The sequence below is a fragment of the Daphnia pulicaria genome, chromosome 5, assembly GCF_021234035.1.
Source record: "Daphnia pulicaria isolate SC F1-1A chromosome 5, SC_F0-13Bv2, whole genome shotgun sequence".
NCBI lineage: Eukaryota > Metazoa > Arthropoda > Branchiopoda > Diplostraca > Daphniidae > Daphnia > Daphnia pulicaria.
The window spans coordinates 1,173,306-1,191,978 of record NC_060917.1 but is presented as its reverse complement, the minus strand read 5'-3'; the positions used below and the strand labels follow the sequence as shown (position 1 = coordinate 1,191,978).

General features: G+C 43.2%; 1 protein-coding gene across 1 annotated transcript; it reads left to right on the top strand.

Annotated features, from left to right (window-relative positions):
* Positions 1-1,521: 1,521 nt before the first annotated feature.
* LOC124341102 (circumsporozoite protein-like) lies at positions 1,522-17,946 on the top strand. The gene is made up of 3 exons (XM_046794034.1): positions 1,522-2,472; positions 13,081-13,947; positions 16,364-17,946. The coding sequence occupies exons 2-3, from the start codon at positions 13,163-13,165 to the stop codon at positions 16,872-16,874; spliced, it is 1,296 nt and encodes a 431-aa protein (XP_046649990.1). The 5' UTR covers positions 1,522-2,472; positions 13,081-13,162; the 3' UTR covers positions 16,875-17,946.
* Positions 17,947-18,673: the final 727 nt, after the last annotated feature.

Genomic DNA, 18,673 nt, shown 5'->3' with positions numbered 1-18,673 from the left:
TAGGCTGACGAAAAACATGGAACATTCTTGTGTGCGTAATAGTTACGCGTCCATTTATGGACATGTGTTCACCGATGAAAGATTCGAAAAAATCTCATTATTTCACACAATGAAATTTCATCCTCGGTCGTGCAAAGTGTGTTGACACGCTCCGTCTGCACACAATAACTAACGGCAGAATGAATCTTATTTATTACACGGCCAAGTTATCAATCAAAACGGTGAATGTTTTTAAAATATAATCGCCCGCGTAGTACCTAAACAAAAAGTAGGCCAAAGTTTAATTGAGTCTGTGTGTGTGTGTAGAAATTTGACGTCATTTCGATCGGTGGGCCGTTCGGTTATATAAAAAGCGATATTAAAAATGCAAATGATTAATTTTTTTTTTTTTTTTTCAAATTTGTTTGGTGGATTGATGAATCACACGTGCGTTTCATATTTTTAAAATCAACTCGCAAGGGAGAGTGCAATAATAACAATAGAACGTATCTATCCGTCTTCATGGAGTTGGCAATCTAAAAATCGCCCGCCAAGTTTTATAATTGCCTGTCGACCGGGTGTGGAAAAACTTTTGACACGGTCTATACGACCGCGCGGGAGCGAGAGAGTGTTGACTGCACGGTATTTCATCTTATCTAGCCATTTTCTTTTGTTTTGTTTTTTCGGAATTTTTTTATTTTGATTGGTTGGCTTAAATAAATTCCAAAAGCCACTGGGAAATAATGTACATTTGACGAGGGAATTTAAATTTTTAAATTTTTGAAATGAACGACGAAAAAAAAATGTCGTGCCGGTCGTTTACAAGATATTTCATAATGAGTCGATAACACCAAATGGGCAAATGGCTGTGGTGGCGCGCTGATCGCCCCGGCGATTCCTCTTTTTTTTTTAAAGGAGGGGGGGTATTTTCCCTTTCTTCATTCATTCCGTTGATTCTCTTTTGCCTTTGCATTCATCCACAAAAGCCTCTCCCTTTTTCTTCGTCTGGTAGAAAGGGGGGGTTGGGAGGGTGGTGGACTGTTGCGTTACCCCTCCAAAGGGAGGGGGAAACCGGTCCGCCAGCTGTGTGTGAGGGAGGGGGGGAGAATGAATAAAAGGGAGAAGGAAGAAGTCGGATGAATAGGTGGGAATGGTAAGAGGAGGAAGCAGAGAAAAAAGAAAAGAAAGAAGGGGGAATGGAAGGCGGTGCGCGATGCGCAGCCGCGGGCGAAACATCATCACACGTCGACGATATTTTCAAAGTCACGGCCATTTTGAAAAAAAATGTTCAACGCAATTTGAATCAATTGACTTTTCGAATAAATAAAAATTACATTCAAATCAAAACGTTGATTCCATCGAATTAAAAAAAAGACGAATATCTCCATTGACTGCAAACAAGTCCCAACGAAATGCGCGATTGGAATCGCCAGAGAAAAAGCTCAGTGATGGCGAGTGTAGTTGGCCACCAGAGTGCAGCACATGAGTTTCTTTTTTTTTTTTTCTATCCCCCCTCCTCGTCTGGAGGTCTCTACTGCTGTTGGGATTGGTGGGGGCTCAAAACTTGAGGTTCTCTCCTCCCAACATTTCTGTCGTCAGTGTCGCCTCGCATCACGGGCTCACCAGGTGGCGCCTGGCTTAACTCCTGTCGTTTTCTTTTCATTCTCCATTCGATTCACAAGGAGAGGAACTCATCAAGTTCAACAACGTGAACAAACAGGAGATCGAAATACACAACACAGTCAAAAAGAACAAACCGAACGATCGACAACAACATCACAATCGACCATCTTGTTTTAAGAAGTTTATACTACTCGTTCTCAGTGTGTGTGTGTGTGTTGACGTGAACTTGCATCGAGTCTTGGATGTGATTGTGTGTGTCCCTTTTTTAAAAAATTATTTCCTTTCACAATCGACACACACGTTTCTTCGGGTGTGATACGTCACGGACATCTTTCTTTCTGACTCATCTCACACTGCCTTTCGTTGAAAATCAAAAGTGCGAAAACCACAAGACACAAGTTTGAACACACACGAGATCATGTTAAATCAAGAGTGATTATCCATCCTTAAAAAGTGTGTGTGACCTCGAGAAAACACTGAAAACCCAAAAAGTTTCGTGTGAACCTTGGTTGTTGTTTATTTTCTTCAACACCAAAAGAAAAATATTTTCAAAAATAAAACGGGAGAAATGAGGTGAAAAATAAAAGGAAAATTGGCGGGTAATTTTCAATTTCAACTGTTTGAGCTGCTACCTCCCCCTACAATCATCACACCACCCCACCAAAAAGTGTCGCGTATGTTGTATACATACGAAACGGTTAGAGATAGACGGCCGGCGTTGCCAAGTCGTCATCGTGTGTGTGTTTGTGTGTGAGTGTGTGTAGTGTGCTGTTGTTATGTGTTGAGTGTGTCACACAAGAAGACAAAAACAACAACAACAACGGCGGTGTCTTCTTTACATTTCCCTCGACAAAGGTTGCACAACACGTGGTGAGTTTTATATTTTATCTCCTTCCAAATGAAATGCAATTAAAAATGATTGAGTCAGTGGGTATGTATAAAAACAAGGTTGAATTTCGATCGTGTCCAGCGGTTCCGGGTTTTTGTCTTGTAGTTTTTGAAAAGACGTTAAATTCGTTTGCCTGGCGGTTATTGTTTTTCCATGCAAGACAATCTAATGAGCGAATGTGATTGGATTACTTTGCGTCTGTGTTGTGTAGCCCAGGTCGCTTTTTCTATCTAATAATATCATATAAATAGATGCATACAATTTCTGTGTGGGTGGACTAAAAGGATAGCGATTCATCATGAGCGAGGGGATCGATCCATTACAAGCTCATGAATTGTTGGAACTGCGATTAAGTCTGGTCTGTCGACGGTCGTTTAATTATTACGCACCATGTCTGTCCGTGCGAGGCCACTACACGCGGGCAAAGATCCATCAAGGCGATATAGTGCTTTGCTTGTGCTGTGGCCCCCTTTCCTCTTCTCGAAATCAACGCCATCTTGGTTCTTTTTCGGTATGTTTCGTACCTGGAGGCGAGTCAGGTAGAATGAAGTAGGAAATAAAAAAAGGTGGGGAGAAGAAGAAGAAGAAGAAAAACCTCCTCCCTTTTAAAAAATCTTCCAACAAAACGCAGCAGGGAATCTTCTTCTTCTTCTCCTAGAGTAATGTTTGGGATGTTTCAAAACGCCCGCGCTGCTGCTGCTGCTGCTGAGGCTTGACCTCTTTCTTCTTCTTCTTCTTCTTCGTAGTTGCCGAGGAATGAAGGAATTAAAAAGAAGAAGAAAAGTCGTAAAAAAAGGGTCCGACCTTCTTCTTTTTTAACTCTTATTAGATTTACTCGACGAACAAGCCGACGACTTTGGCCTTTTCGCCAACTTGGAATAACTTAAAAAGATTTTCCGTGTGTGTGTGCCAGTTGTTTGCGTTTGGATTAAAAGAGTTAACTACGTTGCATATTCTGTATAAAAGGACAAACTTTTAATTTATTTAATCGTGTTAAACGGACAACTTTTCAATGTTTATTCCCCGTCTAAACTAGGCACACACATACAACATTTTTTCTCCCTTTTGTTTTCGGGGTGGTAGGAAGATTCCCCCCTAGAAGAAAAAAAAAAAGTATTTTAGCCCCCCTCCTACTCTATACTTCTTTGTGTATTCCTCCAACAAAACATTCCTCCGAGGGAAGAAGAAGAATAAAAACCCTGAACCCATCTCGGGTTCCTCCCTCTTCAGGTTTCATCTTTTTTAGTTCTTTTTTAACTTTTTTGTGTTTCAGAAAAACGGTCATCCCCCCTCTTCTTCATACCCCGCTGGTTTTCTTGAGGAACGTTTGTCCCCCCTTCTATTTTCTGGTTAATTCCATCAAGGAAGAATTGAGAAAAAGGTTGATTGGAGAGAGAGAAATCTATCAGTCGACGTTATATATGGCAAACACACTCAATTCATCAAGGTGATCAAAGTTGATGGATTGTGGGTCGGCCAACAAGTCAGCAAAGTCGAATTTCATCAAGACGGATGAGTTTTGATGGTTATTTTTTTCCCCCCTCTCCGCTTGTGAATTTGCCGAGTGACTTGAACGTCGGAGTCAAGTGCCAAAGGTTTTTTTTTTTGTGTGTGTATCAGGAACTTTAAGGGCTTTATGTATTTTACGTCTATATCTTTGACGGTTGAGAGGGGGGGGGGGGCCGAAGAATGAAGCGAGTGCAGATGGCGTCTTGAGGTCTGCTGGTGCAGTTTGGCATGACGAGAGGACGGCGGTCTGTTTTTCTTTTTGACTATGTGGAAACTCCCCGACACACAATGAACTTTCTTTCTTCTACGTCATCATCGCAACAAGGCGAATAGTTTTTTTGAGAAAAGGAAAACATTTCGCCTAGAGGCTCCGAAAATGTCGTCCACCTTGCGGGACTGATGGATATCTATTGCCATTTCAGCTGCTGCCCAAATTGATTGAAATCACCATGTGTAGTAGGCCTCACCTGATAACAGATATGTAACCCTCGGGCTTGTTTCTTTTTTTTTTTTAAATCGGAAATCGTCAACTCACACGCAAGTGCATTCGATTATTAGGAGAGATTGTAACTTAAGTTTGGACCGTCTTTTTCATGTTCAAATCACACTTGAATGAATCCCATCTCAGTTTACGTTCGTTTTTTTCCTTACCCTCCGTCAAAGAATTTCTTATTAAAGAAAGAAAAATAAAAATAAAAAAGGTTTTTTTTTTTCTTCTTCCAAGGTGTGTAATTTCACCGGGCGCCCAGGTGTATGTTTAGCTTCATTTCATTAATTCTCCTTCATCTTCTTTATACTCACAGGGGGGAGCCTTTTTGGGTTTATGTGAAGGGGGGGTTTGCCTTTATGGTGATGATGATGATTACACGAGTCTTGTTTAAGAAAGAAAGTTTGGAATACGAAGAAGAAGAAGAAGAAGTAGAGGGGTTTTTTGTATTAAATAATATATTTAGTGTATTGTTAAATTTCAAGGCTGTTACCTGGCGGCGTTGAAGAGCATTCCTCCCACCCTTTGGAAGGGGCTTAAATTCCCGTTTGAATTTTAAATTCACCAGTCGAGAAAATGGGTTCTCTTATTTCGGATTCTCTGCACACGCCCCTCATCCGCAGGTACATGTGTGTGCTCTGCGTACGTGAGTTTCTTGGCAAGGAAATGGCCGTTTCGTAACAACCCGTTTTCGCAATGGAGATGGGCAGTAGTAGTAGTAGCCATTAGGGTAAGAGAGTTTTGACGGCTCTGTCTGCGACCATCGATCGAGTCACAACAGCAACAAGAGAAAACGGATTTGTTCCTCCAGTTCTGTAACTACCGGAGAGCGAGAGAGTTTGGCATTGATCAAACAATCTATCCCCTCCCTTGTATGACCGCCGACTGCGTGAGTGATTCGGGAAAAAGAAAAAAAAAAACGAAATTCCCCATTTAGCCAGATGAGAAATTGCCAAGGTAAATAATAGAGCGCGGGGGTAAAAGCTTAAGTAAAATAAAAGTGTGAGTGACAGACCTCTTTGTGGGTAATATAAAAATGTGGAAGAGCATTAAACAGTCGTTGTTCATCTAATCAGGAGGAGCACTGAGCCTCAGCATCGGCACACAGCACTTAAAAGCCTTTGGAAGAAAAAGAAAAAGTGGGGGTGATGGCAGCTAAGAGCGTTGTGTTGTTTACCTCCATTAGCAGCAGCAGCAGTAGTAGCTCCACAGCTTTTGCTCTCACTGACATCCTTCCCCACATTACACACATACGTCTCTACTCACTCTCTTTGCTGCTGGAACCCCCCCACCTTTTTTTCTCTTTTCCTGGATGTGGGGGGGAGTGTCTGTTTGTTGACTTATTTGCTTTCGGGGCAGCTCTCCGTCCAGAGTGTGTAGAGTCGTATTCTCACGAATGAAAAATAAGTTGTTCACATTATAGCTCTCTCTGCTGTCTCCATCCGCGCCATATTTGTCATGTCAATATTATTAGACCTACGGCGGCCAAGGAGAGGCTGTTAGCAAATCCCTGTCTAAAAGAAGAAAAAAAATCTTTCAAAAACAAAAATTTTCTTTTTTAAAAAAGAATTAAGGGTGGGCCATCTGTTAACCATTATGTCGTTCGGTTTTTGTTTAAAAAAAAAAAAAAAAAAAAATATTTTTTTGTTTTAAAAATTTGGGGGAAAAAATCCTCTTATGTGACCACCGACACCCTTCCGGCTAATTCTCTGTGTGTACGGATGTGGGCTGTTTAGAAAGGGAAGTTATGGGGTGGTCAGGCTGTCGCTAAAAAAAATATCAACCGCACGTATACGTTATTATTATGATGATTATTATTGCGCATACCTGTTTTTCTGAGGGGGATAAAACATCTCGATTTTGATTGAATTTCCGTTTTCGATTCGTTGTTTTTAGGGTGGGAGGGCAAACAACATGTAAGAATTTTTCGGGGGGGTTTTCAACGGACACAGGATGTGAACGCCTCCTTTTTCTTTGTTTGTTTTTCGTTTCTTGTGAAAGAAAAGCTGTTCAAGATGACGTCATCCATCACACGTCATCTCTTTTGGAGTTGTATTCATTCATGTTGTTGTGGTACCAAGGAGGGTGAAGGTGTGTCCCCCCAAGGTTCTCATTTCCTCCGAACAATTTAGTTTATTTTCTTGCCTTTTTTGTTTAAAAAAACCATCAAAATTTGTTTCGTTGAGCGGCTTCGATTTGGTTGGTTCCTTTTTGGATTATTATGACGTCGTATCCGGTCCACCGGAAATGACTATTGAACGACTTTTTTTTATTGTGTGTGTGAAACTTCTCTCTCTCTCCTCATATTTTTAAGTACCGGTTTTTTTATATGTATTTCTGCCGACAAAGTCGAAACTCTATTAACTTGCACACACCGCGCCGCGCACTTAAAAGAAATCTTCCCTTGTTTAAAATATTTTAGCCATTTTCTTCTTTAACTCCATTGGCTAAAAAGAAAAAGAAATTGGAGGAGGGCCATCCGGTGACCAGGTGTGTCTCCCACCTGGACAACATTTTTCTGTTAAATACTTTTGATAATAATAATAAAGAAGGGGCTTTTTTTATAAGTGCACAAGAATCGATTCCCCCTCTCTTTCTCTATTGAATTGTGATGTGAACGGCCTCAATGTGTTCCCAGCCGGTTTTCCAGCCAAGAAAGATGTCCCCCCTCTCCACTCTTGTGTGAATATTATTATATAGTTATAATAATTCGAAATGATGTTGGCCAAAAGGGAAAAACATTTCATAGGGTGGCGCCTTAGAGAGAAAACACGGCGAAAATCTCATCAAGTCGGGATGGATTCGATCCGCCTTGGCGCGCCATTTTACATTCCGTATTTATACACACACACACACAGACGAGATTGGTAGAGAGAAGATTGGGATAGAGGTTTTCCCCCTCCCCCTTTTTCATATTCATTAGTGTGGCAAGGGCGGACTAATTAAACGGGGCTCGTCCTCATCACGCGCCTCATTTCACTTCTTCTTCTTATCCCCCCCCCCCCCCGTTCTCCATCCACTCCCGTCTACTCTCTACACACACACACAGAGACGTACACAGAGAGACGCACTGCGAGACTAACCTGGAGGCCAATCGCATTGATTCAAGAAGAAGAAATTAACGATCCTTCCGAAAGTGGAAAAGAAGACAAAGTAAAAAAGAAAAAGAAGAAAGAGAAGAAGAAGAAGGAAGAAAATAAGAAAAAAAGAGGTTCTTTCCTTAATTGGCAATTTTACACCACCAATGGCGCGGCTGGCCTCGAGTCAAGAGGCCGCCCCTGTGTGTCCCGGGTCCCGGCCGCTCTGAGATCATAAATCCTCACTACGGCAACAACAACACGAGAAATTTTTCTTCTTTTTCTTTTTTCCCACTTAAAATTCAATCTCATTTTCGATTCCTTTTATGTATATTCACACCCGACCAAAAAATGCAACCCAAACTGTTTCTTCCGAGTGGGGTTAGTTGGTTGGTTGGAAAAATTCTTCTTCAACTGGGGGGAAGGGATGTCGACATTGATTTGCATTCGAAGCGCGTTGGCTCGTTAATCAAGCAACGATTTGTGGCCAAAGAGTTGGTTCTTCTTCTTCCCAAAAGAAAACGAGCCAAAAGGGAAAAAGAAAATGAAGAGAGACTCGTTTGCAGACTCTGCACACAGCTGACGATCGGACCGGAATATAAGCCGCCCTCCGTCATCCAATAAGAGCTCGTTAGCTCATTGTGAAATATGCATGGAATGAAGTTTGGCTGCGAGGCATATGAGCAGCCAACTACCGCCACTATTATAATATACCAGCGTCAGATCTTTAAATGAGCTCCTTGCTGTAGCTCCTTGCCCCCCTTCCATCATCAGTCATTTTTCTTTCGTGGCCCAGAAAAACTCTGAATAAAAAAAGAGAGAGAACATACATTGATAACAAAAAGGGTCTTTAATAAACCTTTCAGCCACTTGGTCATCGAGTCCGAACTTGATTCCACCTTTTTACCCCATTTAGAAGTAGAAAAAAGGGCGTTTGATTGCGTCGTCTTATCTGAATCTCAATAATCACCGAGGAGAGAGAGAGAGAGAGCCCCCCGCGCTCCTATTGACTGACAGTTGGATAATCGAGATTTACAAGGGACAAGCTTGTTAAAGGCTTTTTCTTCTTCTCTTTTTGGGCCTGGGCGTGAACCCCCCCTCTTCCATACAACCACCCGTCGAATCGATCGATTTTTGACGATTTTTTCTTTTCTTTTTTTGATTTCAACCGGCCGTGACTAGACCATCATTTCCTTCTTTTTCTTATTTATTTTATTTTTGCCTGGGTCCCACAACTTATTGATGATGACGGGCCCCGGGTCCGTCGACCTGTCCGCGCGCACATACCCAGCTAGGAGAGACTCGACACACAATCGACCAATCGGTCGGTCCCTAACTCCTCCTTATTCCTTTCCCTTCTTCTTCTTTTTAACCCCTGCGGCGCTCTGTGGTCGTGCACAGTCGTCCATCCCATCCCGTTAGGAGCTCAGGACTTGTCCCGACCGTCCGACCGACCGACCCCATGGTAACAAGCTGATGCTCCCGTTGGTGGTGCTGCATCGCATCATCATCAACTCTTTTTTCTTCTTTTCTTTTTCTTTCTTTTGGTGAAGCGATCGAATGTCCCCATCATTTACCTTAATTGGTTCGACTAGACTATAACTGTTTAAAATGCGATTGAGCAAATTGAATTTTGTTTTCTCCCCTCCAATTTTTGATTGAATTTTCAATGGACCCCACTTACACATTCAAAATAATGATTTAGCCCCGAGGAAGAGCCCCCCTTCTTATTTTTTCTCTCTTCGGGCACGGTCTTGTCATCACACCTTTGAGATTCCGGCGGTTGGAAAAATGCGTTGGGTTTGTTGACGTTTCTCCAAAGTGGATAAGACTTTTGAAGAAAGAACCGATGGGTTGGTTCTTCCATTTTTCTTGGCATATCTTATTTTTTCTCTTGGAATAGTTGCTCTACAAGTTTAGAGCGAGCTGGCCTTTTAAGGTCCGGCTGTATATACACGTTCGAGTGTCTCTAACCGTTTTTAGATGAAGGTGGTAGTGGTGGTGCTGGCTGGGCCGGTATATGAATCAAAACTGTGTAGTTACGTTTTGCTTTGTGTCGTACATCTAAAAAGGTGACTAAGAGGAAAGGGGCCAGCAATTGGTCGGCATTCGGCACAGCTAAAGAAGAAGAAGAAGAAGAAGGAAAAAAGGGGCTGCAGGACTTTATAGGAGTCCGGGTCGTTCATTTGAAGCACGATTCAGACGCAATTTGTTTGCCATTGTTATGAATACACTCAACGTGTGTCCCTACCACCTACCGAATTTCTTTTTTTTTTAAAAGATGAAGGAAAACTTTTTGGATTTTTCATCCCTTCACAAAATCATCAGTTGATTTCATCTTGTAGAAAAAAGAAGTTTTCTTTTCGTGATTGGCTCAATAGCCAGACGAGCGATTAAAGTTTGTTCTTTATCAAGGCCGCAAAAATGAATCGATTCGTCAAACCAAAAAAAAAAGATAAACCATCGGAGGGGTTTTTGGGTTCGATCCTGGAGGTTAACGAAGGGATAACTAGGCCCCCACCCCGTTCATTAGTCAGTAGCCAAAAAGGAGGAAAAGAAAAAGACAAAAAGAAAATCGTGGATGGACGGCACAGGCACCAGCAGAACATTTTGAGAACATTTTTAAGGATTCAGCCCCCGTGCCGTGTGTCGCTACTCATCAGTGCATTGTCATATCGATCATTGGGGCGCGCGCAATCGAATCGAACCGTCATCAACAATCAAGGCAAGAAGAAGAAGAAGAAGACGGGCGTCTACGTAATTAGGGCTTTTGAAATTCTTCTTTCTCTCCTCTTCTCGGCAAGAAGAAGAAGAAGAAGAGAATTTATTTATTTTTCGGAATTTTGTTGTCGGCGAAAAAAGAAGAAAAAAGGGGGGAAAAGAAAAAGTTGAAGCCGACGGTTTTTCTTCTCGTCAGAGAGGACTCCCGACTAGCGCTCGCGCTGCTAACGAACACCAATTCTCTTCTTCCTCCTCTTTTTGTGTGTGTGACTTTTCTTGCAAACCTTGTGTTAGTACTGGGCTGACTAGTACCCCACTATACGAGGGGAGGGGGGACTGATAATCCCCGTTCATTAGAGGACCATTTCTCACTCGACCGTCGCTCCTACCAGCCGAAAAAGAGTCTCGTTCGTTTGTATTTTTTGAATTTAACAGCCCGCTAAAATGTTAATCAAAAAAAAAAGGGAGGAAAAAAAGATTTGAATGCTAACCAACTTAACTGTTATGTTACAATCAAGTGTCCAATGTCCTCAATTTGTTAATTGGCTCATTAACTCGACGAGGAGCTCTTCTCTCCCCTCTACTACTCCTCCTCCTCTCTGGTGATTGGTCTCGTTTTTGATTACATCAACCGAACGAAGGTCAAATAAGAGACCGGAAATTCTCGACGACGGTTCACCGGTATCATTCCCTAAATGTCAAGCAACAAAGCTGCTCCCCTCAACCCCATCTACCCAGAAAAAAGAGTCCATCCCGATAAACAAGAGTGGGTTAATAAGTCCCAACTGGTTCGTCTTTATTTGATTGAAAATTTACAAAAAGGGTTGGAGCATTTTCCGTTTGAAATTTCTCTGTCGACTTGAAATGAAGGAGAGAGTGAAGGATCTAATTAGACGACAATTAGGCAAACTGAAACACACACAGACAACGGAGACCCCGGGATATATCAAAGTTGAGTTTGACTTTAGTCGGAACGAAATGTATAGAGTCTCTCTCTGGTAGTCTTATAATACAGATACGAGTTTTAGAGAGAGATGTGAAGCCTGTGTGTGAGCGAGCGAGTGTGTGCTTCCACCCTCACTCACTCACTATAGCGCTAATTAGCTCATTAAGTCGCTTGGGCTTGTTGTTTGCACGAGGATGGCAAGAGGCAGAAGCCAGCAGCAGGAGAAGCTCGGGCGGGAGCGTTAGATGAAGTTGCCCAAGTCCACGATGGATGGATGGCTGCTGCGTTTTCGCCAATTAAAAGGATCACACACACACACAAAAATGACAGGGAAGAACATTTTAAAAAAATAAAAAAGGGGTTTTTTTTTTTTATTTTAATTTTTCTATATAGTCGTGGAACGGAAAACTGGAGAGAATATGATAAGGAGAGAGTTTAAAATATAAAAAGAGAGGATGAAAGACGAGCCAGGCACATTGAACGGATTTTCCTCTTCATTATAATTTACTCGCGGACGCACATCATCCAAGTAACTAACTAAGTAGAATAAATATCCTCGTTTCGTGAAAGGGATACACCAACAGAGAGAGAAGTTGCCTAGCTCTAATGAACCTCCTTCCATCCCTTGAAGCTTTCAACTCTCTTTTGTTATTTGTGTGTGTGTGTGTGTGTGTGCCTTGTTGCGTCATTTGCTTGATTGCCAATTTTCCACGAGATGCCCAGAGATTTCGGGTTGTTACTGTTATTACGGCGATCATTATTACGTTCGATCGTTTCGAAAAAAAAAATGAAAGTTCAAAGCTGGCCCAACGCAAAAATGCGGATAATCGAAGAATGTTGACGAGGTGGAACAATAGACCGGAAAAAGAAGAAGAATCCGCCAACTCCCCCCTGAAAAAAGTGACATTGGCGGAAGAAATGTTCCGAGTCATTCCACTAAATGTTTGTAGCCAACACGCAGGGTGTGTGCAGCAACAACAGGTTTTTCTGTACATTCATCCTCCTGCTCGCTAATGACGACAATAATATACTCTCTTCCCCCCCCTCTCCTTGTATATATATTTATAATCTAGTCGACTAGCCAAGTTGACTTAACTAACTCACTGCGTGTGTCTGCAATTACTGAGAATGAATCTGCGCTTTCTTTTCTCTCTCATCTTCTAGCTCCCCTCTTTTGCATCTTATCTCTTTTTATTCTTATCTTTAGTTTTTTCTCCCTCGTGATTCCTGGGGTTCTTGGGTCCCTACCACCCCCAAAATGTACCCCCCCACATTTTTTTTCTTGGGAGGAAAGGACCGACTGATTAACATCAGAAATGTCTGTCGGCTATAAATAAAACGTTGGGGGGACTGGCTCTCCTCGAATACCTTTCGGTCTAGGACCAAATGTATTTTTTAAAAAAAGGACCAAGACAGACAGCCTGTCGTCTGTTTCCTTTTGTGAGGTGTGTGTGTGAACAAAAGAAATGGAAGAAAACGGGAAATAGTTTTTATTTTTGTATTCTAATATTTTCATTTTATTTTATTTTTTTTTATAATTGGGGCACCCCCCACCCTTTTATCTTGTTCGAATCTGTCAGCTTGACAATCTTTCGCCTCATTATGTGTGATATTCCGGTTCGTTACTTCTTTTCTTTTTTTTTCGGTGGAAGGACAAGAGGATTTTCGACTAGAGGGTTTTCTCTCTCGTTTCCGTCTTTTTCTTTTTCAAATTTGACATTTTTTAAGGGGGGAAGACGAACTTGTTCTGCCGATAATTTGATTCGTTAAGGAAAGTGACGTCATGCCGTTTTTCGTACGAATTGATTATTAATGCCTTCGTTTCTCTTTTCTTGTTCGCTTTTGACAGATAAATTACATTTGACTGATTGGTTGATTGATCGACGCCAGAACCTCCAGACAAGGATAAAAAAGAAATATAAAAAAAGAAAATGATGAACCCAATGAATCACATGGCCACCCATTTTCCAGGTGATATGGGTGGCTACGGACAACATCACACAGGCCCCGGACCGGGTTCACCGGCCCAACAACAGCAACAACAACAACAGCCACAGCACGGAGGGCCAGGAGGACCGGTCGACGGTATGAACGGGTTCCGTGGTATGCAACAACAACAACAACAGCAGCCAACTGGTCCAGTTGGGAATCCCATGTTTCAGCCTCAGGGACCACCGATGGAATCTCAGCAACAACAGCAGAGGTCGATGATGGGAAGCAATGCTCATATGGCCGGCGGTCAAGTGGTGACAAATAACATGATGAACGGCTCTTCCATGTCTCTCGGCCCGGGTCCTATGAACGGAATGATGAACATGCAAATGCCTCCCCAACAGCAGCAACAACAACCGCAACAACAACTCGGTCCCGGCGTCATGCAGCAGCAGCATATGATGCAACAACAACAGCAGCCGCCACAACAACAACAACAACAACACATGGGCGTCCACATGGATGGCAGCAACATGGTTGGTGGTGGTCCCGGTGGTCCCGGTGTGGTGGTCGGAGGTCAACAACAAGGCGGCAACGGCCAAGGAGTCAGAGCCTGCGCCGGATGTGGCGGCAAGATTCTCGAGCGCTTCCTCTTCCACGCCCTGGATCGTTTCTGGCACCACGGATGCCTCAAGTGCTCCTGTTGCGGGGCCCGGCTGGCCGACATTGGCGTCTCCTGCTACACCAAAGCCGGAATGATCCTTTGCCGAGCCGACTACGTTCGGTAAGTCTCTTTCCCCCCCCCCCCTTTCGTCCATCGATTCATGACTCTCGTTAGTCACGGCCTTTCTCTTACTTTTTCGACGATGCAAAAATGAAAGTTTTTCTCTTTTCTATTTCGCTCTCCTTTTTTTTTTACTCTTTGGTTCATTTCCAAGCTCAAGGGGGAGGCAATGACGATTTAGTATATGCAGGGGGGGGGGATAGAAGAGAGAGAGCTGGATGGGAGATGAGGAGCTATAATGCCATTGGCTGTTCCATACATTATTTAGCGACTCTCCACTCGATTTAACGAGGCACCACTCTCTTAAGTAATTGGCCATTTCCCCTCTACTCTCTCTCTCTCCCTTCTACCAACTCGTTGCCTTGACGACGTCTTAAGACAACCCCACCGCTTCCCTCCAGCTCTGTAGTACATGTAGACTACTATTACTACGACTACTACTACAGTGCTGGTGGTGGTAGTCGAATGGCCACTCTATTTTTCAGAGCTCAGACTCATCCGTTGCTTCCGTCTAGCGTGATTATGTATGCGCACGGATGGCGACATCTCTCACCAAGATTTTCACTCGAAAATATAAGATGCTCCCTTTTTTTTTTTTTTTTCTTCACTAGCTGGATCAAAAAGGAGAGTGATTCCGGATTTACTTTTTTAAACCTTTTCTTTTCCCCCAACGTTTCTCACACAACACAGTCTGTCATATGTCTGGCGTATAGAGTTTTTCGGCTGTGATCCATTCCGTCCATCTGGATTCAGACTCTCTTCACTCTCACCCAACCTCCTTTTTTTTTCTTCTTTACATTACGCCATCCAGTGGGTCAACTCCGACAAACACGAAATTTTATTATTTTTTCTTTCGCTCCCAACCCGCGCGGTCTACGTGACGCTGAAAGTTATTGATGGATCAGCCAACTTTTCTCCACCACCACCACCACCACCACACAAAAAAATTGTAATTCCATTTCTTCTCTTGTCCCCAATTTAATTTAATGTAAGCAGTCGGGAGAAGGAGAACTAGCTAACTAACGATGAGGTTGTATATATAAATATACATATCCATCACCTGCCAAATGAATCTTCCAGCCTTTCTCTCTCTACCATCCCTGCGTCGCGCGTATACACTCATTATTATTATGCCAACTGGCTGGCCGTGATCTCAGTGTTCTTGAAGAGTGGGTCGTGGAGGTGGGTGGGTGGGTGTAGGAGTCTATATATATATAAGGAGGAGGAGGAGGAGTAGCTAATTAAACGCGCACTCACACTGAGAAGGAGAGAGAAAGCTATCGCTGCGTCTCTGCATGGAAAATGGCTGCGAGTTAATTAAAGTCCAGCAGCTTTGTGTAATGTGTGTATATATATATATGTCGGTGTGTTAGGAAGAGGGGGGAGTTGAGGGTGGTGGGTGATAGATCAATACCATATACCATCACCTTACTCGTTACTAGATGATGAACAGTGAGAGATCGTATCCCCCCCCCCACCAACCCGACCAAACCCCTCTCCTTTCCACTCTGCTTGATTAGCTCATTCAAAATGGCCGCCATGCACATCGAAACTGCATATCTTTTTCTTTTCTGTGCGTGTGTTTTTCCTTTTTTTTTTTTGCACCCCATGAGGCGAAAGAGGAGGAGGTTAGTAATCCAATCAAGTCCAGCCCCGTAGCCCAAAAAAAAAGAAAAAGGGGGGGGGGGGAGGGAGGGCAATCTCATCTTATCAAAGTTACGACAGTGTTTTGTTCCAGTTTGTTTTGTTTTGGCTTTTTTCCCTACTACTTGGGGTCCGATTTGATTGGAACAGGCTGTAATCCAGCTAGCCTCCGCGCCACCCACTCTGACATATCTATCCCAGATATCTACTACTATACTACTGTTGTTGTTGTTGTTGTTACTACACAGCAATAGCGATCCATCAGAGTTCTTTACTGGATTACATCCATCCACTATATATAGTCTTTCTCGCTGAGCCCTCGTCTACGAGCAACACTTTCACCACCACCACCACCACCAGCAGAAGAAGAAGAAGAAGAAGAAGAAGAAGAAGCAGCAGGAGAAGCTCTTGGTGTAGTTGGGTAATAAATAAATACGCCTCCAGACGGACGGACGGATGGACGGAGAGGAAAAGCTTTCAGGGCGATTGCATAAGGCCTGAAACAATTTCTCGCTGATTATTAGAGTGTGTGTGAGAGAGAGAGAGAGAGAGTACTGTCTGGCAGTTGCGTGCGTAAGTCTTTAAAAAGGCTCTTACGCCGACTGCTGCTACTCTGACAGGCGCGTAGTCACGTCACTTGTCTTTTTTGTTTTTTCAAGACCGGGAAAAGATTTTGTTTCGCTCCAAATTGGCCCATTTATTTATTAAATTGAATGAAATTTTAAAAAAAAATGGCAAACTGATTTCCAATTGATTTGCATTTGATTTGCAGGTTATTCGGAAGTTCGGGAGCGTGTTCAGCGTGCGGTCAAGGAATTCCGGCCAACGAGTTGGTGATGCGAGTCGGCGGAGCGGGTCCGGCCGGTGGTCCTGGCGGGGGACCCAACGGAATCCATCCGCCTCCGCCATCCGCAGGTGGCGGAGGCGTTTACCACGTGAAATGTTTCGCCTGTACCAAATGCCAAACGCAGTTGATGCCCGGCGACCGGTACGCCCTCATCGGCGGGAGTTTGCTGTGCGAACAAGACTGCCACAAGATGATGAAGAACAACAACAATAACAACAATAATAACAACAACGCCAACAACAACAATCACGCCGGTCCCGGTGGCGGCGGCGGCGGCGGTGGAGGAGGAGGAGGCGTCAACCAACAACCCGGAGCCGGTGGTCCCGGAGCGACGGGAACCAATGTCACAACGGGTGGAGGAGGTGGTGGTGCGGGGGGAGGTGGGGGACCCGTCCGGAAAGGCAAAGTTGGCCGACCCAGACGGAGTCGAGATTGATCCCCCCCCCCTTTTTTTTCTGAATTTTTTTTTAAAACCCGTCCCACCCATTTTGTTATTTTCGTGACGGCAACAACAACAAAAAAATTGTATGTTAACAAAATAATGAGACAAAATGATACAACAAATTTGGAAAAAACAAATTTTTTGGACAGAAAAATTTTAAAAATTGACCTATTGGGGTCACCCAAAATTGTTTGAAAGAAATCAACTCTCGACGTGAAAAATGAAATAAACAAACAAAAAAAGAGATAATGATGCTAATAATTAATTATTATGATGACAATTGTTTGTAATTCTCTCTCCCTGTTTTTCCTCCCCCCCCCCCTTTGCTCGGTCATGTGTGTGTGTGTGATTTCGATATACAACACTACCTTCTCCTCTTTTGTATTTTTATTTTTGGTTTTTGTTTGATTGTGGAGACGGAAAACCAAACAAAAATATTTGTGAGAATATTGGGAGATCTCTCGCGCTCCAAACCCGATCGCGTCTTGTACAGTCCCTTTATAACCTCCCCCCTTACCCTACCCCCCCCCCCCCCATCTCCACTTCCCTCCATTTCCGCCCTGCGTTTCCGGCTTATACAACCGGAACCGGACGAACATGAACAAAAAAAAAATCACAAATGACAAAACAAAAACGACTTTTTTTTTCTATCTCCTTCTGGGGTTCATTTGATTTGATTTCTCGCAAAAATTCTGTCTCAACTTTTTCTCTCTCGATTTTTTGTGAAATATTATTATTATTATTATTAACTCGTTTTGTTACGCGATCAAGAGCGTCCGTCAATTTTTTCCCTCCCTTTTTTTTCATTTGAAAATTGCTCCGTTTTTTTTTTTGTTTAATGATGATGACGATTTCCTCCCTTTTATCGTGCAACCCCATCCCACACACACGATTGGGTCTGGCAAAAAGATTTGAGAGATGGCCGCGCATTTGATCCTCCCCCCCCCCCCCCACCCTCACACACGATTGTACCATTCCCTCCCTTGAAAACTGCTCTCTCCTCAACCACCCATCGCACTCCCGCCCCCCTCTCCATTTGATCAATAAAAAGAAGACAAAAAAATGACACGAAATTGTTATTATTCATTCGACCGAGTTTTTGATGGATGACGACGAGAGTTAATCGGTTAATTGTTTATTTTTTTCGACAAAAGATGTACTCCATCTCTGTGTGTGTGTGCAGCTATTTCTATTGATGTACAGACGAACTGGATGTCTGTGTGTGTGTGTGTGGTATTGATTCAATTACGGCGTCTCCTACTGGTGTCAATGGGGGATTGCACGACCCCCGCCACTACCCGAAATTGGATCGAGTAGACTTTTTACATAGCAGTAGCAATGGATGGGTGGCGGTTGTGTTATTAGCGCAAACAGTCAAAGTGTACACACACAGCTCGGAGGTAGTAGTAGCTGCTACTATTGCCGAGTCTCTGGGCATCATATCACTATAATGGCTCAGTCAAAAGACGGAGTTAGTTGGATGAAATAGGAGGCAAGAAAAGTGATTGGACGGTTATAGAGCAGCACAGCTCGGGTGAAAAAAAAAGGGAAGAGGAAGCTTTTATTTGATTATTAATCAAATCAAAAAGCGGTCGCATCGCCCGGCAATCAAGTCCGAGTGGTTTTTCGCCCGCGCACCCTTTCCCCACCACCCCACCGCTCCCGATATCCAATAAGATAGAAACACAAGTCACACAAAATAATATAATCTCATCATCATCGTCCCCTCCCCCCCCCCTTACTACTACTGATTCTGGGAACGGAGGAAAATGAGATGGATAGGATATGCATTA